This window comes from Gymnoscopelus braueri, assembly GCF_963280865.1.
Source record: "Gymnoscopelus braueri genome assembly, chromosome: 8".
Lineage (NCBI taxonomy): Eukaryota > Metazoa > Chordata > Actinopteri > Myctophiformes > Myctophidae > Gymnoscopelus > Gymnoscopelus braueri.
Genome location: NC_137609.1, coordinates 29,691,094 through 29,702,461, shown reverse-complemented (window position 1 = coordinate 29,702,461; position 11,368 = coordinate 29,691,094). Strand labels below are relative to the sequence as shown.

At 45.9% G+C, this 11,368-nt stretch overlaps 1 protein-coding gene across 4 annotated transcripts in view; it reads right to left on the bottom strand.

Moving 5' to 3' along the window:
- fnip1 (folliculin interacting protein 1) overlaps positions 1 to 11,368 on the bottom strand; it is a 50,408-nt gene that overhangs the window by 101 nt on the left and 38,939 nt on the right. For all 4 annotated transcript variants that reach the window (XM_080435142.1, XM_080435144.1, XM_080435143.1 and 1 more), the window contains 7 exons: positions 11,219 to 11,365; positions 7,510 to 7,679; positions 4,903 to 6,679; positions 4,517 to 4,682; positions 3,738 to 3,938; positions 2,735 to 2,850; positions 1 to 2,453 (listed from right to left, as the gene is read on the bottom strand). The exon at positions 1 to 2,453 is cut by the window's left edge and continues 101 nt beyond it. In XM_080435142.1, the coding sequence (XP_080291268.1) occupies positions 2,375 to 2,453; positions 2,735 to 2,850; positions 3,738 to 3,938; positions 4,517 to 4,682; positions 4,903 to 6,679; positions 7,510 to 7,679; positions 11,219 to 11,365 (2,656 nt within the window). In that variant the 3' untranslated portion in view covers positions 1 to 2,374. The remainder of the gene's footprint in view (positions 2,454 to 2,734; positions 2,851 to 3,737; positions 3,939 to 4,516; positions 4,683 to 4,902; positions 6,680 to 7,509; positions 7,680 to 11,218; positions 11,366 to 11,368) is intronic.

Here is an 11,368-nt window from a genome sequence, read left to right as displayed (position 1 = left end):
GAAATAAACTGAATATGTACAATTTTACATTACACACACCATAGCCATACTAAATAATTTATACATAGAACAAAAACAGGGGGGAAGAAAGTTAATAGAAACTTATACCTTCCCAATGTAATCATGGGGTTGTACAAAATGGAGGCTGTAATAATAGCACATACCCTGCAGAAGCAGGGCATCATCCATACAAAAATAAGTACATACACATCATTTTAACCAGCAAAATAAAATCTCCAGGAGCCTCCGATGCATTCATGCCACACGTCCATTAAGACTGCTATATTCAGGGTGCGATTTAGGTTTGTGTAAAAAAAAAAAAAAAAAACTGCTAAACAAAAAAGTTTTGACATGGGGGAATACCCAGTGGAAAATTGGCAAATGCACTACAAGCAATGGACAGCATTCAGTTTAGCATAAACCGTACATCGAATGCCCATTCTTCAGCTCTGATGTTGAGGGAGAAGGGGAGGACAAGGAGATAAAAAGCACTAAAAAACACTTTCTAATCTTGCAACATAATGTAGCGATTTGGGCACGGTGGAGGGATTTGTCACGCCATGGTAGACAATACCAAAACAGCCTACTACAACAATGCTGTTCACCACAACCTCCAGCTCAAATCTTGTGTAACCAAGCTAATATCATACTTAAGCCCCATATACTTTGCCGTATGATTGAAGAGCCAATCTACAAACAAAAAACAACAACTAAAAATAATAATAATACAAGAACAGTTTGGAAAGTTTGCCCAAAATAGGGATGCTAGGGTTACTATGGTTAAAATTGCACCGTGTCCCTCTGCTTGCAACCCCCCCCCCCCCCCCCCCCCCCCGGGTTGTATTTTACTGCAAAGGTAAAAGATCCAACCGGCCCCATAGATTCTTGTATGATTAGAGGCAGGGAAATCAAAAACACAAGGTAGGACCCCCTCAGCAAATCGCACCCTGGTTATATGGCATAACCTCTCTCTCTCTCACACACACACACACACGCACACACAAAAACGGTTGATTTGAAAACAAACAAAAAATAAAGTAAAGTTAACGTAGTACTCAGGTTTTTGTGTTTTGTGGTACTGGTGTTTAAAATTAACATATCAATCATGTAAGATGTCTGAAAATAGTGTATACTGATATATATTTTGCCCTCTATATGTCCACCTTGCTTTTCAACGCGCGTCTCCTAAGTGAGCGTGAAGGCCGTAAACATCACATGAAGGTGGCAAAGCTATAAAAGTGTGAAAATATTTCAGCATTTTGGTTTGAAAATATATGTAGATAATGGTTGTTTTAGGTTCTTCCACAGTAGAAATGGGCCCTTCTTAGTTATATTCTCAAGCAAAAATATGCAGCCCCGACCCCCCTCCGTAATTCTCAGGAATAATAATAGCGCTCTCCCTTTTATTAATGAATAGCACAGCATAGTGTCCACACACAGTTTGCTCTGGCATTCCTCTGATTAAAATAGCATAAAAAGTGTACCTCAGGTTTTTACTATAGGGCAACCATGCATGTAATATCTGTTACCCACAGTGAGATCTGAGGTAGTGCTGCACCTACAGTATGAAAAGAATGTCAAAGCCACTTGAGCCATTTCAAAACCAGTTTGTTGACAACTAAAAATCACTGTGTGTGCATTGATTACCCTCACGTGACCTGAAATTAGGCATGGAGGCGTGCAATGTAATTTAACTAAGAGAAACCTCCCATTAAAATATGTCAGGGAAAGTTCACTTGTAAACAAATACATGAAGATATATGAAAATAATTGGCATAAAGTGAGATTGATAATGTTCACAATGATATTTACTATGAAGTAAATGTCAAAGTACATCCCATTCCCATCCTTTGCTTCCTATGGCTGGGTATAAGATTGTACAGGAAAAAAACAGTAGAAATCAGATCCATTTTGTTTCAGATATCTGGATTTTTCATTCTCAACAGGGATAAAATTAAGTCTTTGGCTTTTATGTGAAAAAACAAAAAAGTCTTGTCGTTAAAATAAACATTCAAAAGCACATGAATGTCAAGTAAAGTATGCTTCTGTAATGAGCAAAAGCCTCTTTCAGTTGTGAGATGGTGGTCTCTGCGACTCTACCTCCCCCTAGTGGTACAACATCAGTACTGCACCAGAATCAGAGGCATCAGCAGACATCTGAACAGCGGTCTCTGGTGAGGGGAAGTTCTGGCGGTGGTCCCGGTCCAAGGATCTGTGATCTTCACAGGCTCTCTGTGTAGCCTCAAACAGCATCAGTATACAGAGCAGGATGATGCTTTGGTGCCAGCATGGAACATGGACGGCCATTTGAGGGTCAAAGTTGCACCAACGGGCCTGAATGCATTCCCACTTTGGGCCTTGGTGCTGTAGCAGTCTAAAGCAGGATCTGAGCCACATAGGGGGAGTGAGTGCTTGCCACAGCTGCCAACAAGGGGAGGTCGCTAGACTCAATCCTGGAATAATAAAAGAACCAGGATTAGGACAAGATCAATTGTGGAAGTAGTATGTTGATTTGCATGTACATATATGGACACACACACACACACACACACACACACACACACACACACACACACACACACACAGGATAATAATCTCAAAATGGGAAGCAAAATCTATAGTTAATTTCTAGACAATTATTTTGCACTGTGCACTTTTTTGAATCTCTACACAAGGCACGGTTATGGATTGACAAACCAATGATAAATATGTAAAAACAGAGATAGTAACCTACCCTAGGACCATGCCAAGTTCTTTGACATGGACTCTGGTCTGTCCCTTCAAATACTCAGCCAGCATCTTACTTTTAAAGTAGACCTCCTGAAGTCTGTCCTCAAGGTGCATTATACACTAAACAAGAGAGACACATGGTTAGGAACCAAGTAGAATCAATCAATGCAATCTACTGCTACTAATGTGATGCTAAATGTTGGAAATGGAGGGGCAACACATACCAATGTACTCAGAGATGATGCAAGTCAGAATGATGCACGTTGGGAATTCATGCCCCACCCTTTGCAAACTGACTGATGCACCAGTAAAGTTTAGAATAATCAGACAGATTTGTCATTTTTTATTTGTATTCACTACCAAGTCAGTGAGTTTTCAAACTCTGATGGGTTAGGGAATTTGAGGAAACGAAGCACTGGAAACGAACAGAAACAAGCACTGCCCAAAGGGCACCTGTCTAGTAATCCTACCATCAATGTGTGTGTGTGTGTGTCTGTAGTTCACATATGTCGAGAACCGTCCGACCGACTTCAAACTTGGCGCGCGCATCGCCGACAACGCAAGGGAGGGCCGTACTTGGCGTCGAGTTATTTGGATAGGCGGTAGTCCAGAAGTGCAGATCTGACCGATACGGCCATATATAGGCATATATAGAGATCCGGTTAGCCAGAACCGCCGATCCAACCGTTATGCTTATATATTTGGGATTGACGGACTTCAAACTTTCCGTGTTTATCGGCGAGGATCCGAGGGCGTAATGTGCCAAGCGGGAAGTTGGTTGGATCCCCCCCAAAATATCTATTTAAAATCCTTATACAGAAGTGCCCATCTATTAGTAACAATAATAATAATAATAATACAATTCTTTGCTCCAAAATGGATTACTTCTAATCAATTGCATCGATTAGTTCTATCGATATAATGTATATATGATGTATCTTTATCTGCAGCCCTACAGCAGATAAAGAAGAACAAAATCATTGTATCTCCTCCAGAATGTCACTTACAAAGTTGGGTGAAAGGTTGAGTTTGTAAAGCTGGTGAGTGGAGTGCAGCAGACAGGAGACCAGGTTGGACACCAGCACTTCCTTCCCCAGCTTGGAGATGTCTGTGGCTCGTCTCTGACTGCTGGCCACCTGCACCGTCCACTTTTCTGTGTCTGCTATAATGCAGACGGCCTCCGCTATGGGCTCATCCAGTACCGGATGCTATGGACAGGAGCAAGCAGAGAGAAGGTTCATCAAGTGTGATTACCACTGCAAGCAGTCAAGGACAAAAAGGTTTCTGTCAAATAAACTAAAGGGACGGCGCAGAGAGGGAAGCAGAAAGGCAGTCATTTCTGTCAAAGTATACATTGTTCAGTAACTGATTCGGTCAAATTAACCCATTAAGACCTGGAACGCATCTGTGTCATTTTTTTATTTGAGCTAAAAAGCATTATTTTACACTTTGGCTATTCAAAAATAGCAGATATACAAGCTGATAGCGCGCTACGAGCTTGTAGATCTGCTATTTTTGAAAAATCATTAAAATGATTGCAAATCTTTTAAAGCGAACATTTGTAACTCAAATCTTTGCTTCTGGGGGTCCCTGGAACAAAATATTTTGAGATGGGGGTCCACGGCCAAATACATATACATTTTGGGGTCCTTGATATGAAAAGGTTTGAGAACCACTGACAGAGCAACAAGTTTTTTCAAAAAACTGTTAGGATTAAGAAGACATTTTGTAGAATCGGAACCTCAGGCCTTAATGGGTTAATAAAATCACTGGATTTTGCAATTACCTGTACAGCATGGGATAATTCAGCCATGAGTCCCTGACGCAGCTTCTCATCGCTGGGCAACCCCTGCAAGACGAAGTCTGGCACGTAGGTGGGGCAGTACCCTCCGAACAGTGACCTGCCAAAGTTGGCGATGGTTGGCTTAGAGTAGTGCTCCACCAACTTTGCCCTGTTGATGGAAAAACAGAACGACACGTTCGGTGAGTTTGGTTGTCAGAAGTGTCTGCTTGAGCACTGGAAGCAGAGAAAGGATATGTGACAGAGAAAGCGCATGAGTGAGATACTGTGTGTGTGTGTGTGTGTGTGTGCGCGCGTGTGTGTGTGAGTGAGTGTGCATGTGCTTGACTACATTATTGGGTGTGTTGTATTGATGCGTGTGTCTCTCTTACCCAGGGAAGGGTACGCGTACTTCCTCCTGCCAGTCTTCTGTCTCTTCACTCTCGCTGTCCCCCAGTGCGCTGTCAGAGCTCTCATTGCGTGGGATCTCCCAATCATTGACGGGCCCCGTCTTCTTTTGGTCCCCTTTGTTGTTGTTGCCGTTGCCCTCCTGGGGAACAGCGTCGGACACGACAAAGCCCTTCTCATGCTCCATGGAAAAACTCCGGCAATGGTCAGCATCGCCCACTTTGGACCTGCCGCCACCCGAGAACTCCATCGCAGTAGACTCAGCCTTTGTAAGCTCCATCTCTCTATTTTCCAATCCCAAGCCCGAATCCGATCCCCCCTGTAGTCCCAGTCGGGGAGAACCAGGACCCGTTGAGCTGCCGGGACCCTCCGGGAGAGTTGCTCCCGAGGGGTCCAGCAGCTCCTTGTGGGTCTTGTCCGTGGCACTGGCTTCGGGACGCTGTCTGGCAACGTCGTCTATAGTCCTGGTTTCCACTGGGTTGTCCGGACTGTAGTACTCGTCAAACTCCTCGCTGTAGTCCATGCACAGCGGGCTCCACTGCTGGTGGGGCATCTTGCTGGAGATCCTCGGCAGAGCCGGTAGCTCCTTGGTCTGCTGCTGCTTACTTTGGTCCGTTGGCGTTGCGACGCCACTGGTCATTGAATCGGTTCCCCTCTGCTGCTGCTGACAGTGTTGCGCTTGATGCTGCATTTGTTGCTGCGCCAGCTGTTGTTGTTTCTTGTGCTTCCTGAAATCCTCCTCCACCCTCCTCCTCCTGCTCTCAGTGTCCGATTCCGGAGACATGGAGTCTCCGATGAGGAAGGTGACTTTTGTGGCCGGCTCCTCTTCCTCTGGGAGCAGTGCCATCGGGCCGCTCACAGTGTTCCCCGCCGTCGTCCCCGGTACCGGCTTATCTGGCGGCTTCTTCTCCGGGTGCTTCCCCAAGGAGCGGGGACCCGGCATGTTGATGGGCTGGGTTCGCGATGCTGCATCACCGACTTCTTGCCCCCGGGTCTTGACCTCTGTGTCCTTACCCTCCAGGCCGGCAAGGACCGAAGGCGGCGACAGGAGCTCCGGGTCACTCTGGGTTTCCGCGTCGAGTGCACAGACCCGCTCCCTGGGGGAGGCCGAACCGACGCGCAGCACAGTCTCCAGGCGGGTCTCTGCACACGGCGGGCTTCCCGACTCCCTGCGGAGTGCGCCGGGCTCGGCCGGCTCCTGGGCGCATACGATAGGCACAGCGTGCTGGTCCTCGGCCGGCACGCCATGGCTGTCAGCGCAGCCGGTCTGGAGAACGCTGCTCCTTGACCCCTGGCTCTGACTGCTATCCTCCTCATCATCCTCCTCCTCCTCCTCCTCCTCCTCATCTTCCTCTTTGGGCGTGTCCCCGGCGCCGGACTCCGTCCCCGCGTCCGTGTAGGTGCTGCTCTGGAGGCTGTTGTCCGAGCGGCAGCTGCTGTCCTCAGCCTCGGACGCCCCCGCCTGCGGGGCGCCACCCTGGACCCCCTGGGACAGGTAGTCGCCGGTGGGCTTGTGGACGGTCACCAGGACATAGTCAGACTCCTCCACCTCCCCCCTCCTGAGGGAGGTGGTGATGAGGGTGCCGGGCATGACGATGGCCTCGTCGTCGCCGCTGTCCAGCATGTGAGTCTCCTGGAGCTCAGAGCAGCGGATGAAGTAGGTGAGGACGTACAGGAGTCTCTGGACCAGCTCCTGTCTGCGGCCCACCACCACTGTCCTGGACAGACGCACCGGGGAGCCGATGGCCCCGTAGAGATCGCCTTGAGACACACACACACACACACAGTAGAAAGAGTAACATTTTAATAAATATTAACTACTTGAAGTACCCTAGCATCCCTATAATGGAGGGGAACATAAGCCAAAAGCATCAGATCTACAAGCTCACGACGCGGTCGCAACGCGTTGTGAGCTTGTAGACAGACTATTTTCGGCAAACAAATTTGGTGTAGAGGTATAAAAAAAAAGAGCAGACTAAGTACAGAGCCGAGCCCGGTCAACCAAGTATTAGTTTACCAAGTATAGAGGGTGTAAGTGGTTAAATTACCAGCAGCAATTCTGAGCTTTTATTCACTGATGATTGATTTGTTTATTCTACTGTAGTTCTGCAGTTTCTGAACTGGTCACTAGGTGGCAATGTCAGCTCATTGTCCAATAGAGGCTTCCATTGAGCTTTCAGTGAGTAATGCTGGCCATTGTCAGTCAAATATTCATGGCACACATCATCAGTCACTATATGATCTACAAATCAACACCCATTCATACATTTCCGCTTAATTTATTTTCAAATTAGCAGGTGTACTAGCACAGCATGCTTCAGTCTTTGCCAACGCAATGTTTTCAATGCCAATATACTTTGCTACAGTATGTGACAGACACTATATTGGATCCCCTTTACTTAGCTCAGCTCGATTTCCCCTCTAAAATATCCTTTATTTTCTATTGGATGTACTTTATTCTATAAGCTCAAAACTGAGAATTAAGTTGAAAGGATTAGCTAATAAAATCTTGGGTGGAAAAGAGCACAAAAAGTAGACATTTCATCCAGTAATCGCAGTAGGTTTGTGCGTGTGCGTGTGTTGTACTGTACCTAGCTGTGCCCATAGCGGGTTATAGGGGTGTGTCTTGGCCAGCAGGTCAACGCTCTGCGAGGAGTGCTTCTCCAGGAAGATCTTGATGGGGGGCTGCCCGTTGGGCATGACTGTGGGCACCCAGGCCAGGTGATTGGTCAGGATGGCTGTCAGTAACGCCGGTAGGAACCTGCAGGACGATACGAAGGGCGGCAGTCGGTTGAGAAGGGAGATCTACGGGAGTCAACACACTTATCTTTTATTGTTTTTCTTCTTAATAAAGTTGGTTCCTTCCTTTTCTTTATGTAATGCGACTTTGGGTACTTAGAAAAACGCTATATAAATCTGGGCTATTATTATTATTATTATTATTATTAACACGACACAATAACCACAGCTGAATGAACAGTAAGCTAGCTGTGAGGTCAACTGGCTGACAATTTGAGAGAGTAAAGGTGTCACCAAAGAGGAAGTGCAGGTGGAGCACATGAGGATCGTCAAACAAGTACTAGTACGGCGCGGCCGAAGCCGGTCGCCTATGAGACGTGACGCTTAGAGACTATTATAAAGTCGTATCGGCACAGTCTTTGTGGGAAATGTCCCACCAACGTTTCGCTGCTTGTACCTGTATGAGCGAACGACAACTAAACCCTTCTTGATCCTCAAGCTCCACAGGTGCTAATGGTCTGAGCAAACATGATAGACTTACAGTCTTTCTAACCACATTTCAACCATTTATTATTATCATTATTCTTTTAACATAAAAAAAACCTAATAAAGCTAAATATAGCCCATCTACAAGCCCACAATGTGTCGCATTGCGGATCTTTGTGGTGTATTGTGAGCTTGTAGATCTGTTGTTTTCACACAATACAGTCATAAAAGGAAGATTAAAATAGGGCTTAAAGGGGAATACCACTCATTTTCAACATTTATCTGTCATTTATATACCTTGGAACTGTTGTGTGGAAATAATAATATGTTGCCCAGAACTGGATAATTGATTGTTGGGGTCATGTGATCAGTGACATACGGAAGGTGTACTCTTTGGCCAGCCCTCTAGGCTGCCTCATTCACTAGAATGGGGAATCTCACTTCCAGCTGAAACAGTACAACTTGAATATAAAGTTAAGACTTGTTAGAGAGCATTTTCAGCCAATTGATTTCTATTTTCTACAAGTACTATGTCTTGTGAAACATGATATATAACCATATGCCATTATACACTACTACAAGTCGCACTGTTTCAGCTGGAAGTGAGATTCCCCATTCTAGTGAATGAGGCAGCTTAGAGGGCAGGCCAAATAGTACACCTTCTGTATGTCACTGATCACATGACCCCAACAATCAATACTCCCGTTCTAGGCAACACAGAAGGGGAGGACCTTTTCTTATTTCCACACAACAGCTCTAAGGTATATAAATTACATAGTTGAATGTTGAAAATGAGTTCAGGCCCGGGGGCACGGTGGCACAGTCTGTAGTGCTGTCGCCTCACAGCTAGAAGGTCCTGGGTTCGATTCCCGCAGGGGACGCTGTGGGCGCTGGGGGTGTGTTCTCTCCTCCGCGTCATCAGTGCCCATACCCTAGGTGGGGTTGGCGAAAGGGCCTTTCTGTGTGGAGTTTGCATGTTCTCCCCGTGTCTCCTAGGGTTGGTACCCTCACAAAAACATGCAGTAATCCTGTTCACTATACTGCCTCCCCCTGGCCAGCCGGGGCGCCTGATGGAGGGGAAGGGAACTGGTTGGAATAACGTGTTCCTTCCACGCGCTACGTCCAACCAGGGAAACTCTCCCCTGTCAGGTGACAAGAAGGTCAGTTGGCTCTCATGCATTGAAGGAGGCATGAGCTCGGCCCTGGCCTCCCTAGGTTGGCAGAGGGAAGGTAGTGCCCAGGATTACATAGACAATTGACACTGGGTGTAAAAAATAGGGTTACAAAATCGTGGGATAAAAATTTAGAAAAAAAAAAAGAAAATGAGTTCAGGTATTCCCCTTTAAGTGCAATTCAGTCCAATCTATTGCTTGTCTATAACTTTTTTTACTCATACTTGGTCAGATGACTACTTTCTCTACACATATTGTGTCAGATGCTTTCTTGCTACATACAGTATAGTCAGTGTGTGTGTGTGTGTGTGAGTGTGTGTGTGTGCGTGTGCGAGAGAGAGAGATAGGCTCACACACACAATGTGTGAGTCGCCTCTCAGCCGTGACCGCGAGTGTCTGCTTCCCTTCCTGTCTCATGATTCATAGATGGTGGTTTTGGGACTGAGTCAAATGATTTCCTTGATCAAACAGTGGTAGTAGTGCATCAGTCATCATATCCAGCGGTCACGGGGTGCTGACTGAGGCTTGAACTGGAATGTGACGTTTTTCGAGAGAAGTCAATTCAAACGGTCACACCCGGGAGTCTCCATGGTTGTTTCTCAAACATGACAGAGCCGTTTCTATAGTAGTTGTAGGGGTGCAACAGTTAATTGAACTAATCGATTTAATAAAATAATCGACTTTGAAAAAGATCTGTATCTTTCTCTTTTTTAAATACAATATGTTTTTGCGCACACCGCTGAGTGGCTAAGTATGAAATAGGGTTTAGGTGCTTAATCAGACTACCGGTAATCGATTTAGTCGATTATAAAAATAAAAGAAATCATTTGTATTTAGGAATCCATTGATATATTTTTTAAAGTTAACCACCCCCCCCCCTTGATTATTTGAGCAATCGATAGTTGCAGCTACACTGTTGAAGTGGATGACGGGAGCCTGAGGAGCCTGTTGGGGTTCAATGAAAGACCTTTCTACCAATTCACTTTATGTACAATCCACAGTGCTTTGGCTCCCCTTTATAATGTCAACAATGACCGTCCAAAGATTTGGCAGAGATTCTTCTTCTCTCTAACGCAAGAAAAGCTACTATGGGGTTTTGAGAGACCATGCAGCGACTGTCTGTATGGAACTGTGTGTTGTGTGTGTTGTGTGTTGTGTGTTGTGTGTTGTGTGTGTGTGTGTGTGTGTGTGTGTGTGTATGAGAGAAAGACAAGTGTGTGTCTGTCTCTCCCCTTGCCGTTTGTGTTCATGAGCGAACAAGGCGTTTTATTACTGGTGCTCAAAGACAGTGCATGCGGTCTCTTTCCTCTTTCTCTCTCCCTCCCTCTCTTTCTGTCAGCAGCAGATATACTGTAAAGAATTAAACTATGAACTTGCCAATGTATGTCAGCCTAAGGCTAGGCAATGTATAGCATCACGTAGCCAGGCGATAAGAGATCTCTGCCTACTGAAACGTCTGGTGACATCTAAATTCTATGTAGGGGCTAGAACTGGGTGCAAACAATTCTAAGATTTAAAAACAAACCGTATTACAGAATCAATGCAAAGACTCTAGAGGGGGGGGGGGGTCCTTCAAATTTATCAGAATGAAGGGTAGTTTAGAGCAGTGGTTCTCAAACATTTCAATATCAAGGACCCTTAAATTGATATGTATTTGGCCATGGACCCCCATTTGAAAAACATTTGTGCCAGAGACCCCCATAAGAGAAGAATTGTCAACATCTAGACTAAAATAGTGTTTAAACTGTTCCTCATTTTGCTGGGGACCCACGGGAACCCCTTCAAGGACCCCTGGTGGTTTAAAGACATTTTGAAGCATATCAACATTTAGTCCACTACTAAAGTCACAAAATGTCCCGTGGTCCCACGTCAGCGCTCGTTTTGTGTCCCCGTGTCACTCAACTGGTTCTTGGAGGCCTGCTCCATCAGCAGGGAGAGCTCCCGCATGAAGTGGCCACACAGCTGGTTCTTCTCCGGGGCCCCAGACATCATAGTCAGCCAGACGGGTTCAGCCACCCGGGGCATGGTGTAGAGGTCACAGATGGTCGTCCTG